Genomic DNA, 24,228 nt, shown 5'->3' with positions numbered 1-24,228 from the left:
GGACCCTCGGCCCGGGTGGATGGTCGATCATCGCCAGCTGGGATACGGCATCGTAAAGTAGCTGAAGGGACTAAGTTGAGTTCCATTTCAAGGGGTAAGTAGGGTAGGGTGTGAAAACGTACCCCTATGAATGGGACACCACTTGGTGACACCACCACACCATACTGTATGAATTGATCACAAAATTCCAAGATGCCATCTCTGTCCGTCGACTGTGTGTCACATGCTTTATATATTATATATATTTTATAGTTATTTTATGTTCACTTTGGTGGTGCAGAGGCAGATGTTCTTATCTGTGTAGTACTTAGGTCTGTTTGCAATGTGTATACACATGTATCACAATATGTGTATACACATGTAACACGTTTACATACATATACACCATGTATGCATGGTGTGTTGTATATCTGTTGCAGTTATCACCGTTTTGAATCCGACTTTGTTGCTACGGGAGAAATCCAGGACGAAATAAATCAATAAATCAATGAATCAATGAATCAATGTGTAAGAAACCGTGACGGAGCTGAGACGTCTTCCGGTCTGTCCACCAGGCCCAGACTCGGTGCGCTGCTCCACAGAGTCGTCGGAGGTCGGTGCTACATGATGTTCTCCATCGTCGAGGGGATCCTAGAAGTCAACGCGTGTAAGCTCACACATAGAGTGTGTGTGTGTGTGTGTTGTGTGTGTGTGTGTGGGTGGGTGTGTGTGTGTGTGTGTGTGTGTGTGTGTGTGTGTGTGTGTGTTGTGTGTGTGTGTGTGTGTGTGTGTGGTGTGTAACCTGTCTTCTCCAGGTCCAGCGAGGAGACCAGACCAGAAGTGTAGGCTTTTGTTGGACATAGTGTGGCTTCATTGATCCGTGTTGTCGGTGGATATCCTTTAACAACGTGACACACCACAAACAAACCACACCCACACACACACACACACAACACACCACAACACACACACAACAAAAACACACACACACACACACAACACCACACAGTAGAAAACAAAAGGAACCAAAAATAGGTCGAACTGAGCTGAAATCCAGCCTCAGACGTACCTAGGGCCCACAGAAAATCCGAACAAATCTGTCTGTCTGTCTGTCTGTCTGTCTGTCTGTCTGTCTGTCTGTCTCCCTTTCTCCCTTTTTAAAAAATAAAATAAAAAATGCATTGTGCATCACTTTGTACCACTGGTATGAACACATCTTTGTCTAAAACGTTGGAAAAGCTAGAGCAGATAATGAATAAACGCTCAAAAAGCTTAAAGAAAAAACTTGCTGGATCATCTTACGATCATCAGGTCTGAGAAAGTCTTTCAGTTCATTTGACGCTCACAGGTAGACGGCTCATGGCAGGAAAAGCCCTGAAAACATGCCGCATGAAACTGAACCAGTTGGTTGCCGAGTGGATTTCGTGGGTTAAACCCCGCCCACCTGGCACACCCTGCTGAACGAAACACGCTTTTTTAAGAACAGCTGTAGCTGCTTAAAACGTTTCCCTGCCTCTCCACACTTCCTTATCTTCCTCCTCGTCGCACAATCTTTCCACATCCTGCTTTCTTGCACACTTATGTTGTCCCTCCCTTTTAACTCTTCACCCTCTCCCTCTTTACCCTCTCCCTCTTTACCCTCTCCTTCTTTACCCTCTCCCTCTTTACCCCTCAGCTTGAGCCCGGGCTTCCCTCTTTACCTACCTCCTTTAGCCGTCTTCCCCCCCAACCAAACAACGCAAAACCAGCTCCGACACCATCTTCAACTTTCAACCCCACCCCACCCCTCCGTCTTCACCCCTCCTGTCTCACCCTCTTCCGTCTTGCACCCTCTCCGTCTTTCACCCTCTCCTGCTTCACCCTCCTTCCCCTCTCACCCGCTCCTCCTTCTCACCCTCTCCTCTCTTCACACCCTCATCTTCACCCCTCCCTCTTTCAACCCTCTCCTCTTACACAAAAACAAACTAAAAACAACCGCCACAAATAAACCAAAAACTTAAAACCGTTAACCATTAAACCCAATATACTTACCAATAAACCAAATCCCTCTCCCCTCTTACACCTCTCCGTCTTCTACCCTCTCGTCCCTTCTTCCACCCCTCTTCCTCTTTACCCTCTCCCTCTTTACCCTCTCCTTCTTTTACCCTCTCCCTCTTTACCCTCTCCCTCTTTACCTACTCCGTCTTCCACCCACCTCCGTCTGTCACCCTCTTCCCTCTTCACCTCCTCCGTCTTCTACCCCTATCCCTCCTTCACCCTCTCCCCTCTCTTACCCTGTCCTCTTCACCCTCCCTTTCCCTTCCCTATCCCTCCTCTCCTCTTTAACCCTTCGCCCTCTTCACCCTCTTCCGTCTTCACCCTCTTCCCCTCTCCTTACCCACCTCTCCCTCCTCGACCGCTCGTCTTCTTCCTTTTCACTTCTTTTCATCTTCTTTTAGTTTCTTTTTTGTCTTTACCCTGTTTTTTTTTTTACCCTCTCGTCTTCCACCTACCTCCCCGTCTTCACCCTCTCCCTCTTTACCCTCTCCCTCTCCTTTACCCTCTCCTCCTTTACCCCTCTCCTTCTCTCACCCTCTCCTTTAACCCTCTCCCCTCTTACCCTCTCCCCTCTTTACCCTCTCCTTCTTCACCCTCTCCCTCTTTACCCTCTCCCTCTTAACCTCCTCCCTCTTCACCCTCTCCTTTACCCTCTCCTTCTTCAACCTCTCCCTCTTTACCCTCTCCCTCTTTACCCTCTCCCTCTTCACCCTCTCCTTTACCCTCTCCTTCTTCACCCTCTCCTTTACCCTCTCCTTTTTCACCCTCTCCTTTACCCTCTCCTTCTTCACCCTCTCCTTCTTTACCCTCTCCGTCTTTACCCTCTCCTTCTTTACCCTTTTTCTTCCCTCTCTTTCTGTACCCTCTCCTTCTTCACCCTCTCCTTTACCCTCTCCGTCTTTACCCTATCCTTCACCCTCTCCTTCTTCACCTACTCCGTCTTCACCCCCTCCTTCTTCACCCTCTCCTTCTTCACCTACTCCGTCTTCACCCTCTCCGTCTTTACCCTCTCCTTCTTCACCCTCTCCCTCTTTACCCTCTCCTTCTTTACCCTCTCCTTCTTCACCTTCTCCGTCTTCACCCCCTCTGTCTTTACCCTCTCCTTCTTTACCCTCTCCTTCTTCACCTTCCTGTCTTCACCCCCTCCGTCTTTACCCTCTCCTTCTTCACCCTCTCCTTCTTCACCCTGTCCTTCTTTACCCTCTCCTTCTTCACCTTCCCTGTCTTCACCCTTTCCGTCTTCACCCTCTCCTTCTTTACCCTCTCCTTCTTTACCCTCCTCCTTCCCTTCTTTAACCCTCTCTTCCCCCTCTTACATCCCTTTACCCTCTCCTTCTTCACCTCTCCGTCTTCACCCCCTCTTCTTACCCTCTCCTTCTTACCCTCTCCTTCTTCACCTTCCCTGTCTTCACCCTCCCCGTCTTTATTCTTTACCCTCTCCTTCTTCACCCTCTCCTTCTTCACCCTGTCCTCCTTTACCCTCTCCTTCTTCACCTTCCCTGTCTTCACCCTCTCCGTCTTCACCCTCTCCTTCTTTACCCTGTCCTTCTTTACCCTGCTGTTTTTTCTTCCCCTGTAGGCTGAAGGTGACGTAGTTCTCCTGGCTGCTATTCCTCTGGCTGTGCTCGACTCTACCATCTGCTGGTGGATATCCACAACTGCACCTTCCCATTTTTAGTGTGTCTCTCTCTCTCTGTCTCTCTCTGTCTTTGTGTCTCTGTGTCTCTCTCTCTAAGAACATTACACAGTATAGGTGTACGTACAAAGTAACTGTTGCATAGGTTCAATAATTACAAAATCTTTCAAAATTGTGATTAATTTTTTTCCTCATAATCAATCAGCACTTCTCTCTCGCTCCCTCTTGCTCTCCTTCTTGCTTGCTCTCTCTCTCAATTCATCTCGCTCTCCCTCTCGCTTCCACTCGCTCTTCCTCTCGCTTTACCTCCCGCTTCCTTTCGCTCTCGCTCTTCCTCTCGCTTCCTCTCGCTTCCTCTCGCTCTCCTTCTCGCTCTCCTTCCCGCTTCCTCTCACTCTCCTTCTGCTCCCTCTCATTTCCCTCTCACTCTCCTTTTCCCTCTCACTCTTCCCCTTGCTCCCTCTCTCGCTCCCTTCGCCGCCCTCTCTTACTTAATTTTTCCCATTTTTTTGCTTTGTGCTCTTTGTATAGTTGATTTTAAGCAACAACAAAAACAACTTTCCCCCTAAATGCTAATATCATGCCAATCACCAAAGTTATGATATGATTAATTTGAATATTCGTTTAGTGTGTGTGTGTTTATCTCCATAATTAAAAAAACAATCTCAGAATTTGGACATTTCTGCAGTTTAGAGAACCAAACTTTTAAAAAAACTGTCTATAATAAAGGCCTAAAACTCTTAGTTTGGCTGTGCAGTCACACATGATCCCAGTTAGTGTCCGGAGCGTAGATCAGACCCAGAATCCGTTGTTCAACCTTGTCCGTGTTTCTGACTGTGTCGCCACTCTTCGTGAGTCGGCCCACGATGAAGCTGCTGAGGCTGCGGAGGAACGTGGTCAAGCTTCTCTCTTCCGCACTTCACCAACACGCTCATCTTCGCCGTCATAGGTACGGAAAAATACTCTTTATTGTCTTTAATCACCCTTTTTCTGCCTGGATACAATTTATTAAATAATCACTTTTTACATTATTGTCATTTTCTACATGTGTCACTTTTTTTTTTACTTTGCCTTTTTTCATTATTGTCACCTTTTGACATTGTCACATTGTCAGTTTTCTTTACATTATGTCACTTTTCACATTGTTGTCCTTTTTTACATTGTGTCCTTTTCATTTTGTCACCTTTTTTGACATTGTCAGTTTCTTTACATTATGTCACTTTTACATTGTGTCCTTTTTATGTTATTTTCCCTTTTTACGTTATTTCCCTTTTTTACATTGACACTTTTTTTACATTATTGAAACTTTTTTACATTGTGTCCCTTTTTATTATTTTCCCTTTTTAGTTATTGTCCCTTTTTTTAATTATTGTCAATTTTCTACATTATTGTCCTTTTTTTACATTATCCATTTTTTACGTTAGTCACTTTTTTATATTGTCACTTTTTGACATTGTCACATTGTCAGTTTTCTTTACATTATTGTCCCTTTTTTACATTGTGTACCTTTTTACGTTATTTTCCCTTTTTAAGTTATTTTTCCTTATTACATTATTGTCCCTTTTTTACATTGACACTTTTTTACATTATTGCCCTTTTTTACACTATTGCCCTTTTTTACACTATTGCCCTTTTTTACATTATTGTCCCTTTTTTCCATTTGAAATTGACACTTTTTTTCATTGTCACCTTTTTTGACATTGTCAGTTTTCTTTACATTATTGTCACTTTTTACATTGTGTCCCTTTTTTTACGTTATTTTCCCTTTTTCCATTGTCCCTTTTTTGACATTCTCACTTTTTTACGTCATTATTATTTTTTTAAATCTTTGTCCCTTTTGTTCTTTAAATTTTCGGCACTAATATCGGCATCCCATATTTCTAAAATATGAAATCAAATTTGACCCGAGGACAACATGAGGGTTGATCGCAATTATTTCTGAGACAAGTAACTGTAGAGCAACATTAGGAACCGTTCCAGCTGCCCTCAGGGAGAAGATCCCGCGTGCCGAGATGTAAAACTAACAGACTCACGTTATCGTTTCATACCTTTGAAGCTCCGATGTGTGGTTTTTGTTTTTTCCAGCATCGGTCATCTTCATCATCTGGAGCACCAAGACCTTCAGACGGTCTACATGTCTGGCTGTGAGTACTCGAGATTTTGCAATAAATCAGCAGGATGTATAGGATATATTAGTATAGTTCAGTTTGTAAGTAAGCTCTGCTGTTTAAACCAGACTTGACTCAGAATCGAGCGTCGAGACTCGTCAAACTGTTTTCATGGATCTACTGCTTTTGAAATCTAAATGTATTCATGTCTTTCTATTTTCTTGGCATTAGAGAAACATGTGATGGTCTGCATGTCCCCTGCCCTTGCCGTAATGTGCAACCTAACGTGTGCGCTATGCCTGTGTGCCTGCACTCACGAATCAAAAAAATGGATTGATGATGGCGACACCAAGTCCTCCCGGAGTTGTGCTTTTTGTCATTAGTTTTGCTTGAGACTTGACCTCAACTCAAAGACCTGAGATTTGACTTGGACTCAACTCAAAGACTTGAAACTTGGACTCAACTCAAAGACTTGAAACTTGGACTCAACTCAAAGACTTGAAACTTGACTTGGACTCAACTCAAAGTCTTGAAACTTGACTTGGACTCAACTCAAAGTCTTGAAACTTGGACTCAACTCAAAGTCTTGAAACTTGACTTGGACTCAACTCAAAGACTTGAAACTTGGACTCAACTCAAAGAATTGAAACTTGACTTGGACTCAACTCAAAGACTTGAAACTTGGACTCAACTCAAAGACTTGAAACTTGACTTGGACTCAACTCAAAGACTTGAAACTTGGACTCAACTCAAAGACTTGAAACTTGGACTCAACTCAAAATCTTGAAACTTGGACTCAACTCAAAGACTTGAAACTTGGACTCAACTCAAAATCTTGAAACTTGGACTCAACTCAAAGACTTGAAACTTGGACTCAACTCAAAGACTTGAAACTTGGACTCAACTCAAAATCTTGAAACTTGGACTCAACTCAAAGACTTGAAACTTGGACTCAACTCAAAGACTTGAAACTTGGACTCAACTCAAAATCTTGAAACTTGGACTCAACTCAAAGACTTGAGACTTGACTTGGACTCTGGTGGACAGACTATGCAACGCCAACACTAACAGGGACGCATCATATACAAAGGGCTTTTGTCCCCCTTCATTAGGATATTTTTATGATCAATTGTGACTCGCCTTTTCTTACACGTACGTGTTTTCCTTCCGAGTTGTTCTCCGGGAGAGATTCAGGTCGGAAGAGACAGAAACATTCATCATCTCCAGTCTTTTTTTTCTTCCTGTAAATGAAGTGTTTTCATTAAATATCTCTCTCTCTCTCTCTCTAGGACTGGAGGGAGCTGTGGATAGATGATGCGTTCTGGCGCTTCTTGTTCTCCATCATCCTATTGGTCATCATGTTCCTATGGCGACCGTCAGTCAGTAACCAGAGGTAATGGGGGGGGGATGTCGGGCTGTTGGTTTTTTACACTCGTTTCTCTCTTTAACTGTGAATTAAAGCCGGTTGATTCTCCCGGTCCGTGTGCAGGTACGCCTTCAGTCCTCTGCTGGATGAAGACAGTGAGGAAGTGGAGAAGGAGCCCATGATGAACGAGGCGTTCGGTCAGAAACCTTTCCTCCTTTCCTCCTTTCCTCCTTTCCTCACTTTTTCCATCCTTCCTAACCTGTTGCCTCCTCTCTTCCATCCTCAGTGCTGTCCTATTCAGTTAGTTGGTTGTATCTTTAGTTGCCGGATAGATTAGTTCCTTTGATTGCTAGTTAGTGACTTTGATAGTTAGTTAGTTAGTTAGTTAGTTAGTTAGTTAGATAGATCACCTCCATATGTTCTCATGTGGCTGTTTGTTTTTGACACCTGTGTCTCCAGAGGGGATGAAAATGAGGGGAGCGAAAAACGAGAGCAACGGCACGGCCAAAGCCAACAAAGCGGTGAGTGACGGCTGTTGGGTTTCCGCTTTAGATACAGCGCAGACATTTAGCTTTTTTTTTATTTTTAACATTTATTTATTTACAATACATTATTCATTCACAAAGTAACTCAGTGTCCTTAAAGGTTGGATTTTCCTAAATTTTTTTGTATTAAGGCATTAAGATAAATTTCCAAAAGATGTTTTTTAATTCCTCTTTTTAACCTGTGTGTCGTCCTCGGGTCAAATTGACCCGTTTCAAATTGTTTTATATTAGAAATATTAGATTTCTTTCAACCAAATTGCCCAAAAATAACATGGATGATTCCAGACGTTGTTCAGGTGACATTAATGATTACTTTCATTGAATTTTTGAGTGTTTTATTTCATCTTATAGCATTTGAATTATTTTTTTTTAATGGTTTCAGACCAGTATCCGGACTAAACTTTAACATCTACCCATCTGAGATCCACTCAACATCCTCTGATCTGAACTATTAGTCAAACAAATTCATAATTTATGCCTTTTTAACTAAAAACTTATGTATAATTTGATATAAATGAGGTTTGTTGACCATGAATTCCAAGAATAAGTGTAAAACCTACTATTAAACCAGCTCAGGTTTTTTTTTTTTTTAAAGCGCCAAAAGCTGGAAAAAGTGACAAATAAATCAGAAAAAGGACAAAAACATCGGAAAAGCACAACAACAACAACAACAAAAAATCAATTTTGACCTGGAAGGGCAAGTTCCCGGTTAACAAGGAAGACAACGCGGGGGTTAATCAACTTTAGCCTGGGGGTGTAAACTCATTCAAGCCACTGTAATAGTTATTTTAGGTTCTTGAAGAGGAAATAATTTATATAAGGTATAAAAAAAAAATCATCTCAACACCACTTGTTGTTTTTTCCCCAGGAGGAGGATCTGAAATGGGTCGAGGAGAACATCCCCTCGTCTATGGCAGATGTGTAAGTCAGCCCCTCGGCACTGATCGGTTACTACGAGTCCTAAAAGAATATTACTCACGTTGTGACGCTTGTCCTCCCTCTCACAGCGCCCTGCCGCCCCTGCTGGACTCTGATGAGGTCAGTCATTTAGGTTCCTTCCCGTCATTCATGCACCACGACGTCACACGCCAGCAATAAGAGAAAACTTTATAGACCCTCGGTCAGGGTCGAGCGACAGTTGTGTGCATTTCCTGTCTGGAGAGCGGGAAACTGAAAACGGCAGGCATCGATTAAAAATAAGTTCTATATCAAGTATTAACAGGTGCACTGTGACTTCCTGCGTGGTTTCAGGGTCTCAAATCAAAGGCATCTCTCCTTGATCTGGGAGACAACGCGTCAAACAAACAACCACTAGAGGCACAGGCTGTGCACCAAAACACAACAAAAGACTCCAGCCAATCACAGGCCAGATGGTTGGGGGAGGGGGAGGGGTTTAGTAACAGTTTGGGTCGTTATACATGTGTGAGATTACATGTAGATCTGGATTTTGAGTGTATATCGTTACGGCGCCCCCCTGCATGCGACAGGCTGGCGAGTACACCTCACGGTTGAGTCAGTTAGGCATGACCGTCACGGAAACATGGGGGGGGGGGCATCTTGCAGAGACTCATAGTGCACCTTTAAACAAGGCTATTTTTGCTATTTTGCTCAAATGTCTGGCAGGATTTACGTAATCTCTTTAATCTGAAAATGCTGCTGATTGGAGACGAAGAAAAGCAAGATAGAAGATAGAGAAGACACTTTTGTCCTTTTAAACTACGAGACAATTTCAGCTCACGCTAAGATAAAACCCCAAGAACGAGATCTAAATGTATTTAAAAACCTTTAAAAAAAACAGAGGAAGGGAATATGCTGGGATTTGTAAAATAACTCTAGACACAGATAGATTAAGTCATGAATATTTGGAACTTTACCAAAAAGTAAAAGCAGGAATGTCTGTTGCCTCAGTTATGGTACATAAGTAGGCATTACCGTGAAATTCCGGACTACAACGCGCACTGATTAAAAGCCGCACGCTCTAATTTTAGAAGAAAATCAATTTTGTACTTGACAGCCCATGGCTTTAAGCCGCAGGTGGCCCACGTTGTATACGAGATATTCACACAAAGATATTACAAGTGAGGTTTTTTTAACTTTTAATTTAATCTGTGGTAACAAATAATATTGTGAATGCTTTTTTTTTCCGAACAGTGCCATTTAATATGCGTAGGCCTACTGTACGTACCGGTAACACACAAAATAACGTTGTGTATGCTTTTTTACGAACAGTGCACGAACAACATTCCAATATCTCAACGACTGGTAAAAAATATATACCGGTGTACACACTGCAGCCTACCAGGAAAAGTCATATCGCCGTCTTGATCTTCCTCCTGTGCATAAAACCATCAAAGTCCTCTTTTCAGTGTCCGAAGTGAACAGCCTAGGATCTCGTCACTCACTTCAGTCTCTTCGTCGTCGCTCTCACTTGAGCGCAGCGGTCCTCTTCATCACGCAGCAGTCCAGCCTTCGAAACCCGTTGTGATGGTGGATGTTTTGACACGGTCCCACGCATTTAGGATCCACTGCAGACTTGAGTTAAAGATGCTCTTCGCATGCGGCCTGTTTGGTAAAGGATTCTCTCCGCTCGTCATCCAATCCTCCCACTCAACGCGCAGTGCACTTTAAATGCCCGGTCACGCTGATGTCAGTGGCTGCAAATACTTAGTGGTACCCCAGGAATCACAGTGAATTGGTTTGTACTCTTGATGGCAGCTTTCACTGAATCTGTGATATGGCCCTCATGATGGTCCATAACGAGCATTGCTTTTTTTCTGCGAAAGATCCCCCTGGTCGCTTTGCGTAGCACTCTCTCAGCCAACTTCATTAGGCTCTCCATCATCCAACCTTTCTTATTGACTTTCACCACGATTTCTCTTGGGAATTTTTCCTTTGGCATTGTCAGCCGCTTAAAAATCACCATCGGTGGAAGTTTTAGTCCGGATGCTGTACAGCTCAGAACACAAAGTATAAATGGTGTTCCTCATGTCCACTGGTTTTCAGTGTGATGGACGAGTCACCTTTTTATTAACAGTCCGAGTGAGAGGAGGTCGAACGTCAAAGGCTTCATCCATATTTATGATCTCATCTGGCCCGATGGAATTCTCCGCTATCTTGGTTTGAGTGAATGTGCGGAAGTTAGCAAGTTTTCCTCGTAGGTCGGAGGGAGCTGCTGAACAAAGTTGGGCGTGCCCTGACGGACAGGCCTTTTCTTCTCATAAATCTAAAACACCACGATGGCCCACCTCTAAAATCTCGATTTCATTTCGGTGGCGATGGCTTAGCCTCAGTCTGATCTGCACGGTGGAAACACCGCGGCCGCCCGCTCTCTGCGTGCTAACCCAGTCTTCAAGAACGTTTTCAAGTTCGGGCCATTGCATGATTACCTCTGAAGCTTTTGTCGTCTTTTTGCACTGACTCAGTTCTTCACGCTGGCGTCTCCACTGGCCTCAATCGATTCATTATGCCAAGATTACGTGCAGCAGCTCGATTACCCTCTTCAACGGCCAGATTGATCGCCTTTAACTAAAAGCTGCATCAATGCTTTTCTCTCGAGCGTTTTCCATGTTGAGAGGGTGAGTCTACAAATGACTGATTTACATAATGTAATTGTGAAAGTGCGCTTGATTTATACAAAATTTCATTGGACCTCTTAAACTACTCCTCAATTATTGGTCTACTGTTTTCGAGGCAAAAGCTTTGGCGGGATGTGGAAAAAAAAATACATGCATTAGCGCGTCGTAGTAAGGCCGCAGTGTCTAAAGTGTGGGAAAAAAGTACGGCTTATAGTACGAATTTACGGTAATTAAAAATATTTATTTAAATTGGCAATGAATACAGAAACACATTTTTACATATAAGTGTTTAACAGTAAGAGGAAAGAGGCTGTATGGGTTAGTACAGGATGTGCAACAGATCAGGATATATAACATGCATACATGTCTGCAGGACACACACACACACACACACACACACACACACTTATGTGTGTAATTCAGATTATAAGCAGCAGGTGGCGGCAAACATTCAGAACAGGAAGCCGCTTCTGCTACGGTTACGTCACACTGTTTATCCTCTTTTCTGTTGTCATGGCGAGCAGAGCACTGTCAAACTGTGTGTGAGTGTGTGTGTGAGTGTGTGTGAGTGTGTGAGTGTGTGTGTGAGTGTGTGTGTGAGAGAGAGAGGGGGGGGGGTTCTGCTGCACCTATTAATAATCATGTTGAACCCATAAATACGAGAAAGCGTCTCTTATTCATCTACTGTTGAATGAAAATCCTCAGTCCACATCTCACTCTTATCGTCTTTTACATTTTTTACATTTTTTTTTTTTTTGCGTCCCTCCCCCGTGGACCGTGTCTCTCGGACCATTTCCCAAGCGATTTACTCTTTGATCTCCGAGCTGAACCTTTTTCTAACCAAAGCGACCCAGCAGCAATCACCAGAGTGCCGTCCAATCCACTCCTTATGTAAGCCGCCGTCTGAGCGCTGAGAGACATCAGAGTCCATAGAGAGCATCACGTCCTCGCACGCCGCGGAGACGTCCTTCACGGTGCGTCTGGTGGACGGACGTGTTTCATTGGCTCGGATTAAAACAACGTTGCTTCCTTCGGGGTCTGTTCCCTGCACGGAGAGGCGTATTTAAGAGGTTGAGCCCCGCTTGTTTCCCTGCCCCGGCGCTGTGAGACCACTGAGACCCTGATGAGTCTCCCTCGTTAGGACATGAAATTAAGGGGAAGTAATGTCCTCACCTCCCTACTCGCCATGTCCTCGTGGCAGATTATGCAACACACCCAATGCACAACGCACTCGTTATTTAGGAAATCCGACCCCTAACCTGCCACATTTTCTCTTCAATGACAAAAGATGTAATCCATCACGATTGAGGGAAGTTAACCCTCGTGTTGTCTTCCCGTCAAAACGCCTTTTTTCAATGTTTGTCCCTTTTTGGACGTTTTCAACACTACGTAACACTAACTTATTAACTTTAGCTTTCCAGTTATTTTTGGAAAATTTATGGTCAATAAACCTCATTTTAGGAAAATTATACCCTAATGTTTGAAGTTTAGAAAAGCAAAATTAGAATTATTGAGACTAAATTAAGGAATGGATGTTGATGAGTAATCACAGACTTGAATATGTCAACTTTTACTCAATACTATTTCAACACAACTTCCACTTTGTTACAATGCTATAGACATAGAATAAGACCCAACATTAATGAAAGTATAGATTTGTACTTGGCAAGAGCGTGAATCAATCATGTTATTTTGGGGAATTAAAAAAACATTGATATAGGACAACATGAAGGACACATGGGGACAACATGAGGACAACATTAGTACAACATGAGGACACAAGAGTACCACATGAAGAAAGACACATGAGGACAAAACATGGGGAAAATGAGCAACATTGAGGACAACCTGAGACAATCATGAGGACAACATGAAGACAACATGACGCACAACATGAAGTAAGCAGACATAAGAGCACATGAGACACCATGAGGACAACAGGAGGCAACATGAAATGCAACCTATAGACAACTAGACACGGACAACTAAGCAACTGAACAACATGGAGGGACAATATGAAGAAACAGAAACACGGAGGACAATATGAAGGACACAGGACACTTGAAAGGCACATGAGCCAACATGAGGATCAATATGAAACAACAAGAGGACACAACATGAAGACAACAATCGAGGACACATGAAGTTCAACATGAGGAATGAGGGGACAACTAGGGCACCTAGACCTGAGGGCAAAATGAGGCACAACATGAGGACAACATGGAGGGCACACCATGAGGACAACATGAGGCACAGACATATGCCACTCACGACAACATGAGGACAACACTGAGTGACACATGAGGATTAAAAATGATCTAAACTCATTGAGAAGTATTATTCTTTCAACTTAGATTCTCGTCTTCATATTTTCCTTTGCTTCACCCTCATCTTCCCACATTTCATTTTAGTCTGAGACGGTCGTCGATCAGCGCTGCAAGGCCTGTCCCCCTTGTGGATGCCAGGCTACCAGGACTTTCTTTTTAACAACACTTTTTTTTTTAACATTGAATTTTTTATTTTTTTAACATGTTTGATGGGTTTTTTTCGCTTTCAATGACAACACGTCAGTGCTCACCCCACCTTCGAGGGTAAAATACAGAAATATTATATCTAATATGTATATATATAAGAATATATATACACACAAAAAACAGTATCTCCCTGCTTAATCCAAAAGTGATTTGCTTGTTTTTCTGTTGCAGAAACCTTGGACACACAAGTCGAGATGTCCAAGAGGATAAAGCAGACGGGGGGGGGGACGAGCGAGCGATTTAAAAGAGAATATACAGATTACCGTCGGTGTACACAGTGGATTAAAAAGGGCGGATATGTGACTAAATGCCATGTGGGGACGAGAGCGGCCGGCCGGGCGCGCTTGTTTTACGAGGCGGCGTCTGTGTGGGATTTAACCCCCGACTTACGAGCTCTTTGTAAGCCTTGACTGTACATAACACCGGGAGTAAAACCATCACAGCAGCACCGCTCAGGTGTTACCTTTTTGTATTGAGTATATAGATTAGATTAATACGTATATATTTGTTCAAAATATACTGTGTGTGTGTGTGTGGTTGTTACTACAACACACACCACATACTGTACACACCACCCACATTACTGTAACACACACCCAACACAACACCAAATTACTGTACACACCCACATGACTGTACACACATCGTGTCTGCGCCTTCGGTTGTGGGGACAGCTCCTGACTAATAAGCCTTCCTAGCCCCTACCCTACCTTAACCATAAACTAAAAGCTCCTTAACCCTCCTCACCTCAACCTACCATAAACCTAACTCTAAACCCTTAATCAGAAAACCAAGTCTTATCCTCAAAAACCCTTTTAACGTTATGGCACTTTGTCCCCACAAAGCTGTCCGGTCCCCATAAGATACTGTATTCACGTGTTTTTGGGTCCCCACAAATGTAGACTAAAACCTGGCCCCAACATACACACGTACACACACACCCACACACACACAACACCACACACACACACCACACACACCCACAATCATACTAATACATCTAAACATTAATCATAATACATACACTACAACAACATAGTGCACAACGTACAACAACAACCAACACGTACCACACAACACGCACCCACCAACAACCACCACACACACGTACATACACACCACACCACACACACACCTACAACAACACACCCATAAACACGACACACAACCACACCACCATCCCACTACACACACACACACACACACACACTACACCCACATATACCACAGTATATTTGTGACAAAATGGATGCTAATGAGCAGCTTATTTCTTTTCACGTTTCCATGACTATATATGTGCCTATGATGTGGTGGGGGGGGGTGGGGGGGGGTGGGGGGGGCGAGCAGTTGTTTATGGGCTGGTCCCCAGTTTCATTGACGATATTGGTGTACCAGAGTGGGGGGGGGCCGAGCAGTTGTTTATTGGGCTGTCACAGTTTCATTGAAGGGAAAAAGTAATGGAACTCCTTTTAGGGTATGAAAACACCTGTTCCTTCTGAGTGTGAGAATGTTGGGGCACGTTCGCTCGCGTTGGGCTGAGTGATCAAGGCGAAAAAGAGAAACCCAGTGGGGGGGGGGGGGGGGGGGGGGGGGTTAGGGTTTGTATCAATGACAAACTGTAATAATGTTTTGTAAAGTGTTTGTGTGGTGTGGTTTCATATCGCACGGCGCATCTGGGTTTGGCGCTTGAACATACAAACACAACTTTGATTAAGTGCTGTTGGTTTGGAAAAATAAATCAAAAGTGTAATTCAAAAAATCGAAGTGTGTTTTTTTTCTCCGTTCTCTCTTTTGTTATTTTGTCAACAAATTAATATTTATTCGCCATAAAAGTTACGGAAGGTGCTGTCTAAAAGGGAAGAAGGAGGAGGACGGGTGCATTTATTTCTTCAGATCAATACATGTTCTTTATAATGACATTAAAGGGCCGCTATTTGGAAAATAGTCTCTTTTTTTTAGGATTTGGGGCTATTTTGTCTACTGTCTGTTCTCACAAAAACACGCATAAAACATTGGATAAAAAACAAATCCAGGTGTTTTTTAAGTGGGCACCACGTTCCTGAATGGCCTCTGATGCGTCTCTGAATGTCCTCTGATCCGGTCTCTTAATTCCTCTGATCCGTTCTTGATCCTGGTCGGTCTCTTGAGTCCTAGAGTCCGGTTTCTGATGTCCTCTGATCGGCGTTTCCTGAATGTCCCTCTGATTCGGTTCCTGAAGGTCCTCTATCGGTTCGTGAATGTCCCTCTGAGTCTCCTGCTGTTCTGAATGTCCTCCCTGATCCGGTTCATATGGTCCTCTGAATTCGGTTCCTGGAATGTCACTCTGATCCGGTTCTGAAGTCGCTCGATCGGTTCCTGATGTCCTCTGATCCGGTTTCCATGAATGTCCTCGGGGATTCGGTTCCTGATGCCTCTGATCCGGTTTCCTGAATGTCCTCGTCGATCGTGTCTCTGAATCCGGTACCTGAATTTCCGGCCTGAAGTCTCTTGATCCGGTCTCTGAATGCCGCGTTCCTGAAATGTCCTCTGATCGGTTCTGCCTTTTTTCTTCAACAATTTTTGGGTTTTTTTTAAGTTTTCTTGTCATTAATTTGTTGCTTTTGCACGTTGTTTCAGACATTTGCACTTTTTTTTCCCCACAATTTGTCGCTACTTTTAAAGCGTTTTTTAGCCAACTTTTTTTTTATGGTTGACAAACTTTTTTTACGTGCGTTTGTGTTTCTGATTGGGCCGATAGATGACACCACACCACGCGGCGTTTCAATCCCTCCCGCTTTTTTTGTAGTTGGTTGGAGGTTTTTTTCCCTCCCCAACATTGTTCACTTTTTTGAGGTTTCTTTTCATCATTCTTTCTCTGGCATCTTGACACTTAGCTGCTGACGAGATCCGCTAGAGACGGCTTCTGCATCGATCGAGAAGAACATAAGGTCCCGGGGAGGACCGTCCCCTCTCTCTTATTTCTTGCTGCTGCCTGATTGTTTGAGAGATGAAACCACACAAGCTGCTTTCATTCCTGTTTAATGTTTTAGGAACAGTGATCTGAATAACCGTCCAATCAGCTCAAGGGCAATGAGACATTCACTAAGAGGAACTATGGCACTTTTTACTCATACTAGTGCATAGAACCATTCAATTTGATTTCAATGCCTATAAAATTGAACAAGATGGCCCCAATGATGTGGAATCATCATGTTATTTTACTACTAATAAGCCTTAGACTCAGAGACTGGTCCACAGCACTTCCAGTCTTGAAGCAGGCTAAAAGCAGCTTTCAGTTTCTATCTCCGCATATCTGGAATAAACTCCCAGAAACCTGCAGACCGCTGCGACCTGTTCTTTGTTAAAATCAAGGCGGACGACCTTTCTTTTTGTGTTGCCTTCCGTAATTGTGTTTAATTTCTTTAACAGTTTATTTCTTACCTGGCGCTTAACTTTTAGTCTTGTGTTTTGATCTGTTTTCTGTTACTTGTTTTTATTGTAACTGTTTAATTTTCTTGTGTTGGCATGTTTTTTCTGTTTTTTTGTGAAAACACTTTGATGCCCTGTGCTGAAATTCCCTACAGATAAAGCTTTTACCTTGCCTTATTTTGGAATTAAAAAGAACATTGATATTGACACATGAGGACAACATGAGACACCATGAGGAACAACTGATGACAAGCATTTAGCACAATAAATCAACATGGTACAACATGAAAGTCAACCGAAATCAACATTAATTCAACATGAGGACAATCATGAGTACAACATGAGGACAACATGAGGGCAACCATGAGTACAACCATGAGTACCATGAGGCAATATTAGTCCACATGGTGACAACATGAAGACAACATGAGGGCCAAAATGATGGCCACATGATGACAACATGAGGGCAACATGAGTACAACATTTATTACACATGAGGTCAATATGAATTCACCATGGACCACATGAGACGACCATGAAGTCAAACATGAATCACATGAGTACAATATGAGGACAACATGATGACAACATGCGGGCAACAGATGACACAGGAAGACCACATGAGACAACAGAGGGCAACATGGACCAACATTCTGACAACATGATCACAATATGAGTCCAACATGGGGACACATGAGGACACAATGAAGCAACGTGAGGGTTAACTTCAAATCCTCCATCTGGGCAGACTCTAATTGGTCTGAGGGCAGCTGAACGAGGTGGTGGGGTGTTGGGGGGGGGGTGGGACTTCGTTTAAAACTCGTTGCACTTCAAACCGAACTCGGTTGGAAGGCTGCATATCCGACGGAGGTGTGTGAGTACCTCAGCAGCTGTGTCTCTACGTTATAATCCCGACGGACGTCATCCATCTTTTCCGCCTCCTTTGACCGCCGCTAGCCCCCCGACCGAAAGACAAATCTGAAGACCACACCGTGCCCCCTCAACATTATCATTATCCACGACATGTTCTCTTCTCCATCTGCTAATCAAGGCTACTTCAACTTAGCGTCTGGATTTCACACGTCTCTTCATTTACACTTCGACACACTTGTCAAAACTGCGCTGTCTTCTACCCATTGTGTCCATGTGTGTGTGTGTTCTGTGTGTGGTGTGTGTGTGTGTTTGTGTGTGTGTGTGTGTTTGTGTGCGAGCTTCTGCACGCTGGCATTTACCGGCTTTAATAACATAATCCCAGAGATTTTGGACCGACAGCAAGACAGTATGCTTTGCCGATTTCAACCGACAGTAGGACTTATCTCACCGGCAGCCTTCACAACGCTAGACGAGATGTTCCTGCTGGGCGGCCTCACCATGTGGCCCCATACCCCTGAGGGCTGAACAGGCAGTTTAAAGAGGATAGATGTAGTTCGGACTAGTATTTATAGTTAACGGTCATAAGACCATCTTCCTTTTAAATATATGATTTAGCATTTTATTAGTACGTGCTTTGTATTAATTCTTGTTTCCATTCTTGCACTTTGTCCGTCGTCTCCGTTCCTCCGCCGGTTCTCTCTCAGGTTCAGTTTGTTGGTCTTTTTGTGGGTCTAGCATACCCAGCCCTCCTCCACAGCGCTTGCACGGAGGGTCTAACAGGCCGCAGACCCTCCTCCACCGCGCTGGGAAGAGGTTCGGCTAGTCCACACAGCATTCTGGACGTAAAAACACTTGCTCCGGTTTTAATCGGCATTTCTTTAAACCAATCCAATCGTCTGGGCGGGGCCTAGCGCACGGACGAGCCCCTTGCCGCTGCAAAATCACCTCTGTAAGGAACTTGGTTTGGAGGAACCTTTTACGTTAAAAGTTGTTTAGTCGTGCCACAGAAAACGCAGTATGACAACCTCAGCTACTGTCTGGCTCTGACACAAATCCCAAAGACATACCGAGAGGCTCTGGAGCCGTCCGCTGGAGTAGAGGGTACTGGAGGGGGTGGGGGGCGTGCAGTCGTTGCTTTCAACGACATCTTATAGCAAGGGAGAAACAGATTAATACCCTAAATCAGGGTTGTGACCTGTGATTGGGCCCTTGAATTTGTGTACGATTGTGATTGTTAAGCCCCAGCTACTCGTTTAGGAAATGATTGACTAGTAAGCTCTGTCCTGAGAAGAATTCACCCCTTGAGATACATTTAATTCAGTAGAGACTATTCAGCTATGCCGTTTACACAGAAAAAAAAAGTATATTATTAGATAACACTGATTAATTCAGATTTAGTTATTACCCTTAGCTATGTGGTCCTTCACGTCAAATTGAAATCAACACTTTAGTTGACGTTTTGTTCACTTTGTCACTTTTTTGATGTTTTCAACCCTACTTAACATTAACTTATTAACTTAGTTTTCAATTATTTTGTAATTTATGGTCAATAAAGCTCATTTAAGAAATTATACCTACTGTTTGAGTTAGAAAATCGAATTAGGAGTATTGAGACTGAATTAAAGGAATGTATGTTGATGATAACCACAGACTGGATATGTTCACTTTACTCACACTATTCCACACCACTTCCATTTGTTTTACAAGCTATAAATATAATACCACCCAAATTTAATGAAAGTATAGATTTGTCCTTGGGCAAGAGCGTTGTGGATGCAATCAATGTTATTTTGGGGATTCAAAAAACATTGATATAGACAACATGATGAAACAAGACACATGAGCACCATGAGGCAAACATGAGCAACATGACGACAACATGGGTACAACATGAGGGCAAACTATGGCACATAAAGCAATGACGCAAACATGAGGACACATAGGACAACAATTAGGGCAAGCATGGGGACAACATGCTTGGCACATGAAGGCACCCTGAGGGCACATGAGGGCAACATGAGGACCACATGATTACACATACATGGGTACAACATGAGGTCAAACATGAGGACAACATTAAACAACATTAAGACAACATGGGGACCACATTGGTACAACATGAGGACAACAGGATCGCAACCTGAGCCAACAGAGGCAAACATAAGGCACCTTAAGACAACATGGTGACAACAGTGGCAACCTGAGGACAACAGAGGGCACATGAGACACATAGATACACATGGGGACAACATGGGACAACATTAAGACAACTTAGGGCAACATGAAACAACATGTAGACAACATCGGTTATAATTATTTCTTCCTGCAAGATATTACGCTGAGCTACAAAGAACTGGTGTACCACACCGTAAAGTGTAAGCTAGCTGACAATACATAAATGACATTTCATCAAAGCGCGCACGGACGTGGCTGCAAAAATATTATGGCTCTTCCACAGCTTTGTAAAGAGGAAGGAGAAACGAAGCCCACTCAGCAGCTAGGAAAATGACGAAGAGATCTCTTCAAAAATGTTTGCTCTAATAAAACCTGCCCTTTAATTTCCGATGGTAGGAAAATGAAGAGTGGGAGGAAAATTGAGACGAAGTCGCTGAGCATGACCTCTTTGTCGGCATGCTTCTTATTTCCTCCCATGTCAAACGAAAGAGCACCTTCTCACTAGTTCAGCTTCTGCTTCTTTGCTTTAGCGGTTGGTGCTCAGACAAACGGACTCAGACAGACCCCACCTTGGTGCCGGGGGTGTTAAAATTCCTTTTTTTTCCACTCTTATTCAACTGGGGTCCGTGGTCTATTGGGACCCCAGTGTGGGTCTCTTGACGTGAAATTGGTTGGACACCGGACTTACCCCGAGTTCAGCACCGTCCGCCATCTTGGACAACGGACCTCAGCTGCACGAGGCACATCTTCGCGCTTTGGGCGTTTTGAGCGTATCAGAAAGTTGAATTTTTTGAGACCGAAAACTCATTATGAAAATGTTTACTGAGGTAATAAATCAATGAGCGTGTGTCGACTTTCTTCAAGCGCGTCTACAAAACCATCTACTCCTCTGCAATGGCACACGTCGCCCCCTGCAGAGATCAGATAGACAGCGGTTAAGATCCCCCCCTGCTGGAGATCAATAGAAAAGCAGGTTTAAGGAGGCCCCCCCCTGCTGAGATCAGTATAAAATCAGGTTTAAGGGAGTCCCCCCTCTGGAGATCAATGAAGTAGGTTTAAGGAGTCCCCCCTGCCTGTAGATCCATAGAAGCAGTGTAAGAGTCCCCCCTGTCTGATATCAATACAAGAGGTTAAGGCTCGCCCCTGCTGGAGAATCAGATAGAAAGGCAGTTTAGGGATTCCCCCCCTGCAGGAGATCAGCTAGAAAGCAGGTTTAAGGATCTGCCCCCTGCTGGAGATCAGATAGAAAGCAGTTTAAGGAGTTCCCCCCCCCCGCTGCTGGGATCATATGAAACCAGGTTTAAGGACCCCCCCCCTGTCAGGAGATCATTATAAAATCAGTTTTCAGGGTCTCCCTTGCTGATCAGATAGAAAGCCGGTTTAAGTTTCCCCCCCTGAGAGATCAGATAAAAGCAGGTTAAGGCGTCCCCCCCCTGCTTGGAGATCAGATCGAAGCAGGCTTAAGGTTCTGCCCCCTGTCTGGAGATCTATAGAAAGCAGTTTCAAGGAGTTTCCCCCCCCTGCTGAAGAATCAGATAGAAAGCGGCTTAGGTGTCTGCCCCCTGCTGAGATCGTATAGAAACCGTTTAGGCACGTCTTCATTGCTGCACTTTGCCAACCGGATGCTTGTCTTAATATTACCGCTTTGGTAATACGGCGTGGGCGTGTAGGGACTAGTGGACATATGGACGTCCCCTGCCAGGGCCCGTCTACATGAAACACCGGCATCCTCTGCCAGATAATACACACAGATCTTACTTTAATACAAAGTATTATTTGTTTGCCATTATCGTAAAAGATAGATATCATACACCGATTAACGAACATCCAATGGTGTCAAAGCGTAACCCAACGGCCCCCCCCCCCCCCCATCCCGTCCCGCCCCCACTCCGTCTGCCCCCGAACACTTAAATAGGACACCACACAATTATTTCCTTAGTTTTAATTTTAGTCCTTATTGGACTATTTTGTTCTTGGAGACAATTTGCTTAGCGGACATGTGAAAACTGGACCAACAAAAACATCATCATCACTCACATTATTAATTTATATTATTATTATTTATTATATTTTTATTACACATATTCCAGACTGCAGTAAACAGTGAGAAGCTGTTGTTTAAAAAGAAGCAAAAACCAAAACAGAATGAAAAAGAGAATCCAAACCAAACGAAAAGGAAAAAACACATTTTTGATTTTCATATTTGATTTTGTTTTTTTTTGTGGGGCACTTGTATTTTATTCATGTACACATATAACAGTCTAAAAAACATTCAACAACCCAGACTGAAGACATTGCAGGTGGTTGAAGTGGCGGTCCTCAGTGCATTTAATAAACCTTAGCCGTAGCACATGGTCCCTGCTGCACTGTCACATATCTCCTGAACGTTTGTAGCAGGGTGGGTTCCAAGTTTGATGGGGTTTGATGGATTGGGAGGGGGGGGGGGGGGATCTACAACAAAATGGCCGTCCTATAAACTAAGTCTTTTTTTTTTTTTTTATTTATATCTCCACATCAGGAGACGGTAGAGACAGAGACGAGCGGTGAAGGTATCTGTGACTGAGGAGAAATGGGCGGCTAAATCAAGCAAATGGAATGTACTCGATTTTAATTTCTTTTTTTTCTTTTCATTTCTTTTCTCTCGGAGACAATAAAAATCTCACAGACAAGCAAGAAAGAATTTAAAAAAACACTGTGGGATGTACTGTGTGTATGCATTATGTATGTAACGGCGAGGGGTATGGGATGGAAGGAGGATGGCTGATGGATGAAAGAAAGGGCTTTGAAATTATTGCTTTCTGGAGTAAGTGCTATTGTACGTCTCATCTACAGTGAATTCATCTCTCTTCTCTCAACTCTCTCTTTCACTCTCTTTTTTCTCACCATGGTTGTTCTTAACACGGATTACTCCTTTTAATTCGAAGTCAAGGAGGATGAACGATAGAGGAGAGGCATGAGGGTGGGAGGAGGATTTAGGAAGGGGGGGGGGGGGGTTGGGGGGGTGCGGGCCTCAGGGTGCTCCTGCGCACGAATCCCAGGCAGTTCTAATCCTCTTTGTGTTGGCCTCACAACGTTTCCCTCCCGCCTTTTTGTCTGGTAAATGATAACAGAGAAAATTGAAAAATTATTAAAATAGGTCCTTGGCTAAAGTAATAATATATAATAATAATATAATACTAAATAATAATAATAAACAGTCATATAAAAGGGTTTAATTGTTGCTGTGTGGGTTTGAGTGTTAGTGCAGATGTTCGACTCTCTAGTGTGGGGTTAGTTTAGTTGTTAAGACTCCCACAAGGAAACCACACAACACTTCAGAGAAATAGGACAACGTTGTCCCATTATACTAGACGATCATCACATAACATCATAAACAAAGGAAGATTACATTCTTTTCTTTTTGCCTGTCTGTCTCTCATTTCTCTTTCTGTTTCTCTTTCTGTCCTGTTTCTGTACCTTTTGCCTTCGCTTCTTTGTCTTTCTGTTGAGACCATCCTTGTGCTCACAGTGTTTCCCTAAAATCTAAACACCTGACCATCCACCCCGACCCCAGCGAGAGGGAGACAGCAGAGAGACAGACAAACAAGGAGAGAAGGCTAGTTATCTGGCGTAACAGCCGAGGAGAAACATAAGGAGTTTCGGCGACGCAAAAAAAGGCTAGTTAATCTGGCTGTTGTAGAGGACTCTTGACACTTTGATTCGCCCCTAATCCGGATGGACCACTCGATTGTGCTGCTAACTCCTCCACGTCCCAACAGTAGAGCTACACTATCTTGACTTGTACACCAATCCGCTAGGTGTGAGGGTGGAGATGGGGGCCAAACACGTAGGCCAGGGGTTAACCAGCGTTCAGTGTTTGCCCTTCGAATAAGACTTGAGAAGGCAACGGCGGTCCATCAGGTAGCCGCCGCTCTCCACAAACATCTGTTGGTCGTGTGAGAACTCCACATCGACACCAAGCTGGACTCAAAGCCCTAAAAAGCGTAATTTTA

At 43.6% G+C, this 24,228-nt stretch overlaps 1 protein-coding gene and 1 long non-coding RNA gene across 2 annotated transcripts in view; both read left to right on the top strand.

The window, feature by feature from the left end:
• The window catches only part of LOC116685731 (transmembrane protein 87A), a 23,216-nt gene extending 14,318 nt beyond the window's left edge, over nt 1-8,898 (top strand). Inside the window, exons 11-18 of the mRNA XM_032510642.1 lie at nt 555-646; nt 4,533-4,601; nt 5,738-5,796; nt 7,050-7,153; nt 7,250-7,323; nt 7,586-7,647; nt 8,540-8,592; nt 8,679-8,898. Of these exons, the coding sequence (XP_032366533.1) occupies nt 555-646; nt 4,533-4,601; nt 5,738-5,796; nt 7,050-7,153; nt 7,250-7,323; nt 7,586-7,647; nt 8,540-8,592; nt 8,679-8,769 (604 nt within the window). The 3' untranslated portion in view covers nt 8,770-8,898. The remainder of the gene's footprint in view (nt 1-554; nt 647-4,532; nt 4,602-5,737; nt 5,797-7,049; nt 7,154-7,249; nt 7,324-7,585; nt 7,648-8,539; nt 8,593-8,678) is intronic.
• A 5,209-nt stretch (nt 8,899-14,107) lies between these two features.
• LOC116685735 (uncharacterized) overlaps nt 14,108-24,228 on the top strand; it is a 10,519-nt gene continuing 398 nt past the window's right edge. Inside the window, exon 1 of the long non-coding RNA XR_004331037.1 lies at nt 14,108-14,141. This is a non-coding gene — a long non-coding RNA (uncharacterized LOC116685735). The remainder of the gene's footprint in view (nt 14,142-24,228) is intronic.

Source organism: Etheostoma spectabile, unplaced genomic scaffold, assembly GCF_008692095.1.
Source record: "Etheostoma spectabile isolate EspeVRDwgs_2016 unplaced genomic scaffold, UIUC_Espe_1.0 scaffold172, whole genome shotgun sequence".
Lineage (NCBI taxonomy): Eukaryota > Metazoa > Chordata > Actinopteri > Perciformes > Percidae > Etheostoma > Etheostoma spectabile.
Note: the sequence above shows the minus strand (reverse complement) of the source record. Positions and strands in the feature narration are given on the sequence as shown.